This window comes from Lithobates pipiens, unplaced genomic scaffold, assembly GCF_037356315.1.
Source record: "Lithobates pipiens isolate NorthernLeopardFrog02 unplaced genomic scaffold, aLitPip1_a1.2 Scaffold_16, whole genome shotgun sequence".
Lineage (NCBI taxonomy): Eukaryota > Metazoa > Chordata > Amphibia > Anura > Ranidae > Lithobates > Lithobates pipiens.
This window is the reverse complement of record NW_027507748.1, coordinates 369,741,074-369,754,763: the sequence shown is the minus strand read 5'-3', so window position 1 is coordinate 369,754,763 and position 13,690 is coordinate 369,741,074. Positions and strand designations below refer to the sequence as shown.

The window sequence follows — 13,690 nt, the reverse complement described above, 5'->3', positions numbered from 1 at the left end:
CGGCACAAAACATGAACTCATCCTCACAGTCAGGGAACACACGCCATTATCCCACCCCGAACAAGAAAGAGACACACAACACACACAGCTGTGAGCAGCCAGCGACCTCCTCCTCCCGGACACTACACCATCATCCTGATCGGAATGGCTGCACGTGTGATCAGAGGGGGTGGTGGAGGGCTAATCGTGCCCTTCTATGGAATGTCCGTGAAAATGGCGCAATGAGCAGCCGATCCGGTGCTTTAGAGGCGCCGGTCTCCGGGCGATGCCGTCCCTCCCCCGCCGCTGGTCCCCCTTCTCGGGGCGCAGAGCATGGCGGGAACCGCCCGGACACCGGAGCGCTGAGAGGCCGCTGGGGCCTGCAAGCTGAGGGAGAGGCGTGTGACACAAAGGAAGAGCGGCGAGTCCTCGCTCAGTCACACGCCGCCGGTCTCCGGGTGTTTGTCGGCTTCTTTTTCCTCACAGGTTCGCCATTTTCCTCTCCTCCTCCTCCCTGTGTCTCTCCGCTCCTGCGCACACACGAGCCGCTCGTCCCCTCCGCTAGGGCTCGCCTTCGTGGCTCCTCTCCGCTTTCTCTCAGATCAATCCCAGCGATGGGAGCCGATAACTACCAATAATACGATCAATGTCGGGCCAGCTTTCCCATTTGAATTTACAGATTCCTTTCTTTAATGGCGGCCGTGGTGGCTGCTCGGCCTCTCGCCGGCGATTGGTCGGGGCGGCGTCATGTGACTGGGAAGCGGCGCGGTCGATTGGCTGATCTAGGCTGTAGACTGGAAACTAAGCGAGTTGGGGGAGGTTTGGGAAAGTAGTGACAAGAGGATGCCGCTAGGGGGCAAAACTGTTTGGTGGAGCTCCGCGCCGCTCGCTGGTGACACAACGCTAATACAAGTCTGCAGCCCAGCCTGGGAAGTTATTTTCAGCACATCGCAGGCGGCTAAAGATAACTTCATTGTGCCTTCATCTAGGGGCATGTACCTGCACTGAGGGGCGGCTCCTCCACTGCTCAACACACTACACAAGGGCTTCCCTAATTCTCTACACTCTTCACACAGCCAAATACAAAGCCATTATATTATTATTTACACAGCCACAAGTCATTACACACCTGTGTTCCTATGCTGAGTATTCAGGCTGTGCACATCTTCACAACACTTTTCCATTTACTTCAACTGGTTTCGCTACACGCAGCAAATAACGTTTTTTGTTTTTTTTTTTTACAACAAAACACAAGACCTGCTTTTGGCGTGACATTGACCATTTGCCTACTGGGCACGTTCACCCCCTTCCTGCCCAGACCAATTTTCAGCGCTCTCACACTTTGAATGACAATTACTCAGTCATGCAACACTGTACCCATATGAAATTTGCGTCCTTTTTTTTCCCCACACAAATAGAGCTTTCTTTTGGTGGTATTTAATCACTATTTTTATTTTATTTTTAATTTTTGCGCTATAAATAAAAAAAAAAACTAAACATTTGGTGCCTTTTTCTTTGTTTCTGTCATAAATTTTTGCAAATTAATGATTTTTCTTCATGCATTTTGTCCAAAATTTATACAACTACATCTCTTTGGTAAACATAACCCAAATTAGTGGATATTATTTGGTCTTTGTGAAAGTTATAGAGTCAACAATCTATGGTCCAAATCACTGAAAATGGATCTCACCTGATCACACCTGAAGCACTGACCGCCTAGCTCATTTCTTGAGGCCCTAACAAGCCAGGAAAGTACAACTACCCCCCAAATAACCCCTTTTTTGGAAAGTAGACATCCCAAAGTATTTAGTGAGTTTTTTGAAGTTGTAATTTTTTTTTTACAAAATTCTTTGCAAACTGAAGATTTGTGTTTTTTTTGTTTTTACTTTTACAAAATTGTCATATTAACAGGTTATTTCTCTCAAACAGCATATGCATGCTTGCAACTACACACTGAAACACATTCTGCTATTCCTCCCAAATATGGCAATACCACACGTGTGAGACTTTTTCACAGCCTGGCCACATACAGAGGCCCAACATGCAAGGAGCACCGTCAGGTGTTCTGGGGACATAAATTACACATATAATTTCATGACAATCTATCACACTTTTGAAGACCCTGGAGCACCAGGACAATGAAAACGCCCACAAAATGACCCCATTTTGGAAAGCAAATACCAAAATATATAATCTATGAGGCATAATGAGTCTTTTGAAAGGTTCATTTTTTTCCAGAAGTTTTTGGAAGGCATGGGAAAAAAATGAAAATGCTTTTTTTTTTCACACTAAGTTACCATTTAAAAGATATTTCTAACACATAGCATGTACATAGCAAAAATGACACCCCAAAATACATTCTGCTACTCCTCCAGAGTATGACAATACCACATGTGTGAGACTTTTACACAACCTGGCCACATACAGAGGCCCACCATTGAAGTAGCATGTTCAGGTGTTCTGCAGGCATAAATTACACATCTAATTTCCTAACAAGCTATAATTTTTTAACCACTTCAATACAGGGCACTTTCGCCCCCTTCCTTCCCAGCCCAATTTTCAGCGCTCTAGCGCTTTCAGTGACAATTGCGCGGTCATGCTACACTGTACCCAAATGAAATTTTTATCATTTTGTTCGCACAAATAGAGCTTTATTTTGGTGGTATTTATTCACGACTCCGTTTTTTATTTTTTGCGATATAAGCGCAAAAAAGCGGAAATTTGGAAAAAAAAAACTATTTTCTTTTTTCTACTTCAATAAAAATCCAATAAAATCAAATTTTGTCATAAATTTAAGCCAAAATGTATTCTGCTACATGTTTTTGGTAAAAAAAAATCCGTTAAGTGTATAATAATTGGTTTGTGTGATCACGGACATATGTACGCAAATGATCATGTACATATGTGTGCAGGTGATCACGTACATATGTGTGCAGATAATCATTGGGACATGTGATTTTAGTGGGACATATGTGGGGGACATGTTTTTATTATTAGGGACATGTGTTTTTATTATTTGGGGACATGTATGTTTTGGGGACATGTGTGGGGACATTGTGTTTATACTGTGTGATGTGTTTACTGTGTGGTGTGTTTACTGTGTGGTGTGTTTACTGTGTACACTAGACTGGTGATCAGTGAGTAAAAAGCTGTAAAAAGCAGCCCATACTCACTGATCAGCAGCCGGCTGCAGCGATCTGCTCTCCTCTCCACAGCGATGACTGCTGTGTGAGGAGAGGAGGAGCCGATTGCCTAGCAACCGGCTGTTTGTTTACATCACATGACGGCCGTGATTGGACACGGCCGTCATGTGATCAGGAGGGCCAATCACAGAGCCCTCCTGCCGATCTGAGATGCGCCGTGTCCGGGTGACATGGGCGCATCGGGATCGCGCCGCTGCGCGGGCGCGCGCGCGATCCCGCTACTCCTGAATGACGTTCCTGAACGTCATATCAGGAGTAGGCGGCTCCCACCCGGCCGTATATGTGCATTGGCCGGGTGGGAAGTGGTTAATATTTCTAAAACATAGCATTTACATACCAAAAATTACACTCCAAAATAAATTCTATTTAGGAAAGGGTAAAAAAAATATATTACCAGTGGTTTTAGTATTGTCCACAGAGGAGAGAATTGGTCCATGCAGCAGGCAGCAGGCAGGGATGTGCTTAGGAACAACAATAGTAATTATCCAGGCAGCAGACAGGAATATTGTCTATAGTCAGCACAAGGATATCTTCAGCACAACCAAAGAATTTGTCCATAGAAATTGCCCAGGCAGAGACAGCCAGCACAGCCATAATATTGGTCCTGGTACACTGTTACCTTCCTGCACTCATTATTGTACTGCTCTCCAGCCCTTCATAAACATACTGCCTCTTGCTACAGCTAATTATTTCATTATTTCCATAGGCCAGAGGCATGATGGCACTAAGTCAGCAGCAGGCTGAGGGCCACAATCAGGTAAGACCCATGTGCAGGGGTAGAGGCTCCACCACCCAAATCTCTAGGAAACCTCCAGACTCCAAACCCTAATCTGGAAATGATCAAACCCAGAGAGAAAAAAAAAAAATGTTTTCTCCATCCGGAAAAATATTTCTGGAGCCCCTCACATGTGAGACCCTGTGTACTACAGTAGCAGGGCAATAGATCAGTCCAAGTGGTAGGCAAAAGCATAGTCCATAAAACAGGCAAGAAGGTTTTCTGGGAGGGGGTCTTTGTTGGTAGATGAGGGACATGACAACTTCTTCAATGAATTTTAGGAAGTGGGCAGGGCTTTCTATGGATCTGGTGGGAATTATGTGGGCATTATAAATGGCCAAATGAATTAAATAGATTGCTACATTCTTGTACCAGAAACAGGACCTCCTTATTGACAAATAGGGCTGAATAATTTGGTCATTGAAATCCACCCACCTCATGTAGAGATTGTAATCTTGTACACATGTTGGCTGTTCAATGGGACCTCATCTTCTCTGAACTTCAATTGTAGTGTCATCATGGATAGTGGACATCATGTACACATTCCTGGTATCCTTCCACCTAAAGGCGAGCACTTCGTTGCATCTCAAATTTGCTCTTTCGCCTCTTCGCAGTTTTTTATTCACTATGGCTTGTGGGAAGCCCTTCCTATTCTTTCTGGAGGTTCCGCAGGCCAGGGTTTCTGCAAGGTATAGGTGTTTGAAAAGGCGCAGGCTGGTGTAGAAGTTATCCAGGTATATGTGGTAACCTTTCTTCAGCAGTGGGTATGCCAGGTCCCATACAATTTTACCAGTGGTGCCCATGTAGGCTGGGCACTCAGGGGGCTGGAGCTGGGAATCTCTTCCTTCATATATGTGGAAATGCATAATGATATCCCGTGACTCTCTCGCAAAGCTTATAAAATTTCACTCCGTATTTGGCCCTTTTGCTAGGAATGTATTGTTTTATTCCTAGCCGGACTGAAAAGGGTACCAGGGACTTATCTACACATATATGCTGATCAGGGCATAGAATTCTGCAAATCATTAGGAAAAGAACTTTATGAGTGAACAAATTTTATATAACATTATAATTTGGATGATTGCGGGGAGGGCGCTGGGTGTTGTTGTTGAAATGAAGTAAGTGCATAATCATCTCATATCGGTACCTGGGAATTACGGCAGAATAAATGGGAATGTGGTGAATGGGGTTGGTGGACCAATAGGAATGTCCTTAATTTTTTTTGTAAGCCCCATATTTATGGTGAGCCCCATAAACACTTTGAACTCCTCCATAGTCAAATCCTTCCACTCAAACGGACGGGCGTATGATGATTGGGGGTTGTTGGCCATATGCTGTTGGGCCCATAAATTGGTCTGGTCCACGATGAATTGCAACAAAGTGTCGGGCAAAAATAAATAAAAACAATTAATTTTTGTAAAATTTGGGGTGTTGGCCTGCACACCTGGCTGTAAAGTGAAAGAGGGAATTCTTGCTAATCTTGAGTCGGAAGGGAGCCATTTTGGGTTAGTAAGACCATCTGGAAGATGTGTAGCTGCCCTGGCTCTTGGGGGACATGGCACTCCAGTGCTCGTAGTTGGGGAATTTGAAGTTCCTGTGCTGGCATTGATGCTGCGGCAGTGCTGGTACTGGGCCTGGGCATTTCTTGTGGTCTTTCGCAGGCGGCAGCGCTGGTAGTGGGCCTTTGTTTTTGGGGTCTATCGCTGGCAGCAGCTCTGGTACTGGGCTTTTGTTCATGGGGTCTATCACTGGTGGCAGCGCTTGTACTGGGCCTTTGGTTTCGGGGTCTATTGCTGGCGGCAGGGCTGGTACTGGGCCTGGGATTTGATCCTGGGGTATATTGCTGGTGGCTGCCTGGTTTCCAGAGCGTCATGCCCTTTTAGGAGGGATCCATTCTTCCTCTGATTCATTTGCCGATCCACTATTATCGATAGGTTCAAATGTGGAGTTGGCATTTGAATCTGATGATAACTCCCCCGCTGCTCTCATCAGTCATGGAGAGGATCCTGATTGGTATATACTCTTTTGGACATTTTTCTGATGGGCTGTGCGACAGGTGGCAGGTGACGGTCACTGATGGGCTGTGTGACGGTGATAGACGAGTGGCAGGTGACGGTCACTGATGGGTGACAGGTGATGGTCACTGATGGGTGACAGGTGATGGGTGATGGTCACTGATAGATGAAAGGTGACGGGTGACGGTCACTGATGGCGGTCTCTGATGGTGACCAGTGCACTTTATGGGACTGATAGGTGACAGATGAGGGTCACGGATGGGTCACTGATGACAGTCACTGATGACTGTCACTGGCCATGGTCACTGATGGGTGACAGGTGCACCACTGATGGTAGTCTCTAATGATGACCACATGTGTGAGACTTTTACACAACCTGGCCACATACAGAGGCCCACCATTGAACTAGCACCTTTAGGCGTTCTATGAGCATAAATTACACATCTAATTTCTCAACCACCTATTACAATTTTGAAGGCCCAGGGGGTCCGGTGCGTCTTCATTCCCCATTTCAGGTCTGTTTTCAGACCGAATTTTTGGGCTGAATTCGGACCTGAAACGGACCAGAAGATGCACAGGAGTCACAATCTCCTGACATGCAAATTGGGTGCAGGGGAAAAACACGCATCCAACTCGCAATAGTATGAACCCAGCCTCAAATGTTTCTGAGCGTTACTTTGCAGGCTTCTTTAATCTGTGTTATTTATTCTATGTTGTATTTAACAACTTGCCTACTGGGCACTTTTACCCTCTTTCTGCCCAGGTAAATTTTCAGCTTTCAGCGCTGTTGCGCTTTGAATGATAATTGGCCATGCAACACTGTACCCAAATTAAACCGTTATCGTTAAAATGTTATAAAAGTTATCACTTTTTTTCACGTTAATAGAGCTTTCCTTTGGTGGTATTTAATCACCACTGGGTTTTTTATTTTTTGCAAAGCAAACAAAAAAAATGAAAATTTTGGAAAACAAAAACATTTTTCTTAGTTTGCTATAAAATTTTGCAAACAGATCATTTTTCTACTTCACTGATAGGCAGCATTGATGAGCACTGATAGGCAACACTGATAGGTGGCACTGATAGGCGACACTAAGAGGCAGCATGGATATGTGACACTGATGAGAAGGCATTGATGGGCACTGATAGGCGGCACTGATATGTGACACTGATGAGGAGGCACTGATAGGCAACACTGAAGGGCACTGATAGGTGACACTGATATGTGACATTGATGAGGAGGTACTGATTGGCAACACTGATGAGAAGGCACTGATTGGCGACACTGATATGTGACACTGATGAGGAGGCACTGATTGGCGACACTGATGAGGAGGCACTGATGGGCACTGACATGCGACACTGATATGTGACACTGATGAGGAGGCACTGATAGGTGACACTGAAGGGCACTGATAGGCTGCACTGATACGTGGTAACATGACACTGATGAGGAGGCACTGGCTGGCAGCATTGATTGGCAGCACTGGTGGGCACTGATTAGCAGCACTGGTGGGACTGCACTGATAATCAGGACACTAATAATCAGTGCCCTGATTATTATTACGTACCGATGTCCCTTTAACACAAGACAGTTATCTGCTTTTTCTTCTCTCTTCATCCTGTCAGTGTGAGGAAAGAAAAGCCAAAAAACAGCTGTCATTGGACACAGCTGATCACATGGTAAAGGGCCACTGTGATTGACCCATTTTATTCCATTTTAGAAAGCAAACACTCCAAGGTATTTTCAGAAAGGAATAGCAAGGCTTTAACCACTTCAATACAAGGCATTTATACAGCTTCCTTACAGACCAATTTTTAGCTTTCAGCGTTCTCACAATTTGCATGCCAGTTACTCAGTCATGCAACACTGTACCCAAACAAAATTTTTATCATTTTTTCATACAAATAGAGCTTTTTTTTGGTGGTATTTAATCACCACAGGGTTTTTTATTTTTTGCGGCATAAGTGAAAAAAGAGCGAAAATTTTGAAAAAAAAACACTTTTTTTTAGTTTCTATGATAACAGTTTGCAAATAAGTCATTTTTGTTCATAAATTTGGGCCAAAATTTCTACGGCTACATCTCTTTGGTAAAAATAACCCAAATTAGTGGATATTGTTTAGTCTCTTTGAAAGTTATAGAGTCTGCAAACTATGGTGCAAATCATTGAAAATTGATCACATCTGATCGCACCTGATGCACTGATGGCCTATCTAATTTCTTGAGGCTCTGAAATGTCATGAAAGTACAAATACCCCCCAAATTACCCCTTTTTGAAAAGTAGACAGTCCAAGGTATTAAGTAAGAGGCATGGTGAGTTTTTTGAAGTTGTAATTTTTTCCCACAATTCTTGGGAAAAAGAAAAATGTTTTTTTTTTGTTTTTTTTTACAAAATTGTCATAATAACAAGTTATTTCTCATACACAGCATATGCATACTTCCAATACACCCCAAAATACATTCTGCAACTCTTCCCGAGTATGGCGATGCCACATGTGTGGGACTTTTAAACAGGCTGGCCACACAGAGAAGTCCAAAATGCAGGGAGCACCGTAAGGGGTTCTAGGAGCATAAATGACACCTCTAACGACGACCTATTACATTTGTGAAGGCCCTGGAGCACCAGGACAGTAGAATTACCCACAAAATGACCCCATTTTGGAAAGCAAACACCCCAACGTATATTCTATGAGGCATATTGATTCTTTTGAACAATTAATTTTTTTCCACAAGTCTTCGGAAAGCTTGGAAAGAAAATTAAAACATATTTTTTTTTTTACACAAAGTGGTCAGTTTATAAGATATTTCTAACTCAAAGCATGTACATAGCAAAAATTACACCCCGAAATACATTCTGCTACTCATCCTGAGTATGGCGATACCACATGTGTGTGACTTTTACACAGCGTGTCCACATACAAAGGCCCAACATGCAGGGAGCGCCGTCAGGTGTTCTAGGAGCATAAATGACACCTCTAATTTCCTAACGACCTATTACATTTGTGAAGGCCCTGGAGCACCAGGACAATGGAATTACCCACAAAATGACCCCATTTTGGAAAACAAACACCCCAAAGTATATTCTATGAAGCATTATGAGTCTTTTGAGTGGTTCATTTTTTTACATAAGTCTTCAGAAAACGTGAAAAGAAAATTAAAATCTTTTTTTTTTACACAAAGTTGTCCATTTATAAGATATTTCTAACACAGGGCATGTATATAGCAAAAATGACACCCCAAAACACATTCTGCTACTCCTCCTGAGTATTGCGATACCACATGTGTGGGACTTTTACACAGGCTAGCCACACAGAGAAGTCCAAAATGCAGGGAGCACCGTAAGGGGTTCTAGGAGCATAAATGACACCTCTAATTTCCTAATGATCTATTACATTTGTGAAGGCCCTGGAGCACCAGGACAATGGAATTACCCACAAAATGACCCCATTTTGGAAAACAAACACCCCAAAGTATATTCTATGAAGCATTATGGGTCTTTTGAGTGGTTAATTTTTTTACAAAAGTCTTCAGAAAACATGGAAAGAAAATTAAAATCTTTTGTTTTTTTACACAAAGTTGTCCATTTATAAGGTATTTCTAACATATAGCATGTATATAGCAAAAATTACACCCCAACAGGTACTCGGGTTCTCCGAGGGGCTGGTGACAGGTACTCGGGTACTCAGACGGGCTGGTGACAGGTACTCGGGTACTCCGACGGGCTGGTGACAGGTACTCGGGTACTCCGACGGGCTGGTGACAGGTACTTGGGTACTCAGACGGGCTGGTGACATGCATTCGGGTACTCAGATGAACTGTGACAGGTACTCAGGTACTCAGATGGGCTGTGACAGGTACTCGGGTACTCAGATGGGCTGGGACAGGTACTCAGGTACTCAGATGGGCTGGGACAGGTACTCAGGTGGGCTGGGACAGGTACTCAGGTACTCGGGTACTCAGATGGGCTGGGACAGGTACTCGGGTACTCAGATGGGCTGACAGGTGCTCAGGTACTCGGATACTCAGATGGACTGTGACAGGTACTCAGGTACTCAGATGGGCTGTGACAGGTACTCGGGTACTCAGATGGGCTGTGACAGGTACTCGGGTACCCTGATGGGCTGGGACAGGTACTCAGGTACTCAGATGGGCTGTGACAGGTACTCGGGTACTCAGATGGGCTGTGACAGGTACTCGGGTACTCAGATGGGCTGGGACAGGTACTCAGGTACTCAGGTGGGCTGGGACAGGTACTCAGGTACTCGGGTACTCAGATGGGCTGGGACAGGTACTCGGGTACTCAGATGGGCTGACAGGTGCTCAGGTACTCGGATACTCAGATGGACTGTGACAGGTACTCAGGTACTCAGATGGGCTGTGACAGGTACTCGTGTACTCAGATGGGCTGTGACAGGTACTCGGGTACTCAGATGGGCTGTGACAGGTACTCGGGTACTCAGGTACTCAGATGGGCTGACAGGTACTCAGGTACTCAGATGGGCTGGGACAGGTACTCAGGTGGGCTGGGACAGGTACTCAGGTACTCGGGTACTCAGATGGGCTGGGACAGGTACTCGGGTACTCAGATGGGCTGACAGGTGCTCAGGTACTCGGATACTCAGATGGACTGTGACAGGTGCTCAGGTACTCAGATGGGCTGTGACAGGTACTCGGGTACTCAGATGGGCTGTGACAGGTACTCGGGTACTCAGGTACTCAGATGGGCTGACAGGTACTCGGGTACTCAGATGGGCTGGGACAGGTACTCGGGTACTCAGATGGGCTGACAGGTGCTCAGGTACTCGGATACTCAGATGGACTGTGACAGGTGCTCAGGTACTCAGATGGGCTGTGACAGGTACTCGGGTACTCAGATGGGCTGTGACAGGTACTCGGGTACTCAGGTACTCAGATGGGCTGACAGGTACTCGGGTACTCAGATGGGCTGACAGGTACTCAGGTACTCGGGTACTCAGATGGGCTGACAGGTACTCAGGTACTCGGGTACTCAGATGGGCTGACAGGTACTCGGGTACTCAGATGGGCTGGGACAGGTACTCAGGTACTCGGGGACTCAGATGGGCTGTGACAGGTACTCGGGGACTCAGATGGGCTGGGACAGGTACTCGGGTACTCAGATGGGCTGGGACAGGTACTCGGGTACTCGGGTACACAGATGGGCTGGGACCGGTACTCGGGTACACAGATGGGCTGACAGATACTCAGGTACTCAGGTACTCAGATGGGCTGGGACAGGTACTCAGGTACTCAGATGGGCTGGGACAGGTACTCAGGTACTCGGGTACTCAGATGGGCTGACAGGTACTCGGGTACTCAGATGGGCTGGGACAGGTACTCGGGTACTCAGATGGGCTGTGATGGGTGATGACAGGTACTTTGATGGGTGGTGACAGGTCCTTTTTATTAGGGGGAGGGTAATCAGTGTGTGTTGGTGTACACTGAGTGGTAATGAGATGTTACCGCAATCTCCTCCTCACACACGATCAGTGTGTGAGGAGGAGAACTCGGTAACATCTCGTTGCCCCGGTTTGTTTACATTCTGTGACCGGCTGTGATTGGACACAGCCGGTCACGTGGTAAAGAGCCAATTTCATTGGCTCTTTACTGCAATCGGGGTTGGGCTCTGTCAGGGTGACAAGCCACATCCCCGATCGGCGCTCTGCACGCGCCCTAGGCGCGTGCACGAGCCCTATAATGGCACAGTACATGTGACCAGCTGTGATTGGACACGGCCGGTCACATGTATCGGGGGGGGGTCGATGGGGAGGAAAATCCCACAGATCGGGGATGGGCTGTGTCCAAGGGACACAGCTCATCCACGATCGCCGCGCTGTGGGCCCCCGGGGGCCCGCAGGAGCGGCGTAATACTGAGGCCGTCATATGATGTCCACCCAGGATGGGAGATCCCATCTGTGGCCGTCATATGACTATGGCCGGGTATTGAAGTGGTTAAAAATTTCCTTTTTTTGCCACAAGTTTATAGAAAATGCAGGAAAGAAAATAAAAATGTATTTGTTTACACAAAGTTGTCAATTAATAAGATATTTTTAACACACATCATAGGCATACTTAGAATTACACCCCAAAACACATTCTACTACTTGTCCTATGTATGGTGATAACATATGTGTGAGACTTTTTCACAGCCTAACCATATAGAGAGGCTCAAACTCCACGGTGTTTCAGGGGCATACTGTAAGTTATGCATCTCATTTCCTGACTACCTATCACATGCCTAGATAGTTTTAAAGAGGTATGGTAAATCTTTGGAAGACTTCAGTTTTTCCCACAAGTTTGTGGAAATGCAGAAAGAAAATTAAAATACATTTTTTTACACAAAATTGTTATTTAACCACTTGCCGACCGCCGCACGACGATATACGTCGGCAGAATGGCACGGGCAGGCATATGGGCGTATATATAAGTCCCTGCCTGCCCGCGGGTGGGGGGCCCGATCGGGCCCCCCCCCGGTGCCTGCGGCGGTCGGCATTCCTTCGAGAGCGATCCGGGATGAGGGGGCGGCCATTAATTCATGGCCACCCCCTCGCGATCGCTCTCGACGAATGGAAATCCCCGGTGACATCACTTCCTCTCCTGTAATGTAAACACAGGAGAGGAAGTGATGTATTCTCTCCTCCGTGTCGGTATTTTTCGTTCCGACACGGAGGAGAGCGGATCGGTGAGTTGCACCAACACTCTACACACACAGTAGAACATGCCAGGCACACTCACACCCCCCCTTTACCCCCCGATCACCCCCCCAATTACCCCTGCCCCCCAGTCACAGTGACACCAATGTCATTTTTTTTTTTTTTTTTTTTTTTTTTTGCATTGGTGTCATTTGTGACTATAATAACTGTTAGGGCAGTTAGAGTTAGCCCCCTTTAGTTCTAATGTACCCCCCTAACCCCCCCAATAAAGGTTTAACCCCGTGATCACCCCCCGTCGCCAGTGTCACTAAGGCTGGGTTCACATTGCAGCGGTTTATGAGAACGAATGTGATTCGCACCGCACTGCAGTGCAAATCACATCCGATCTCTGTGCGATTCGAGTTCAGCCATTCGCCGCACCCGCCGCACCCGCCACACCCGCCGCACCCGCCGCAAATTCGCACGGGACCCTTTTTTTGGCCCGCAGCAGAATCGGATCGCATGGGTGTTCACACCATGCGATCCGAGTTTGCAGATCGCACTGCGATATGCGAACTGATCTGGGGGTGTCAGTAACATTTCACTGACACTCCCAGCAGTTCGCATAGGGCAGTGTGAACTGCCGCCGGGAGGCATGCGATGCGGGAACACGCCGCGGATTCGCGGCGTTTCCGCATCGCTCCAGTGTGAACCCAGCCTAATAAGCGATCATTTTTCTGATCGCCGTATTAGTGTCACAGGTGACGCTAGTTAGGCAGGTAGGTATTTAGGTTCGCCGCAGCTTTTTATAGCGCCAGGGACCCCCATATACTACCGCATAAAGCCCCCTGATTGCCCCCTAGTTAACCCTTTCACCTGTGATCACCATATAACTGTTACAGGTGACGCTGGTTGGTTAGTTATTTTTTTATAGTTTCAGGGCACCCGCCATTTATTACCTAATAAAGGTTTAACCCCCTGATCACCCGGCGGGTGTCATTTGTGACTAATAACTGTTAGGGCAGTTAGGGTTAGCCCCCTTTAGTTCTAAGGTACCCCCCTAACCCCC

The 13,690-nt window shown here is 46.4% G+C and overlaps 1 protein-coding gene across 3 annotated transcripts in view; it reads right to left on the bottom strand.

Annotated features, from left to right (window-relative positions):
* MED13 (mediator complex subunit 13) overlaps nucleotides 1–715 on the bottom strand; it is a 187,373-nt gene extending 186,658 nt beyond the window's left edge. For all 3 annotated transcript variants that reach the window (XM_077482121.1, XM_077482123.1, XM_077482122.1), the window contains exon 1: nucleotides 1–715. This exon is cut by the window's left edge and continues 45 nt beyond it. In XM_077482121.1, the coding sequence (XP_077338247.1) occupies nucleotides 1–21 (21 nt within the window). In that variant the 5' untranslated portion in view covers nucleotides 22–715.
* Between the last annotated feature and the right edge of the window lie 12,975 nt (nucleotides 716–13,690).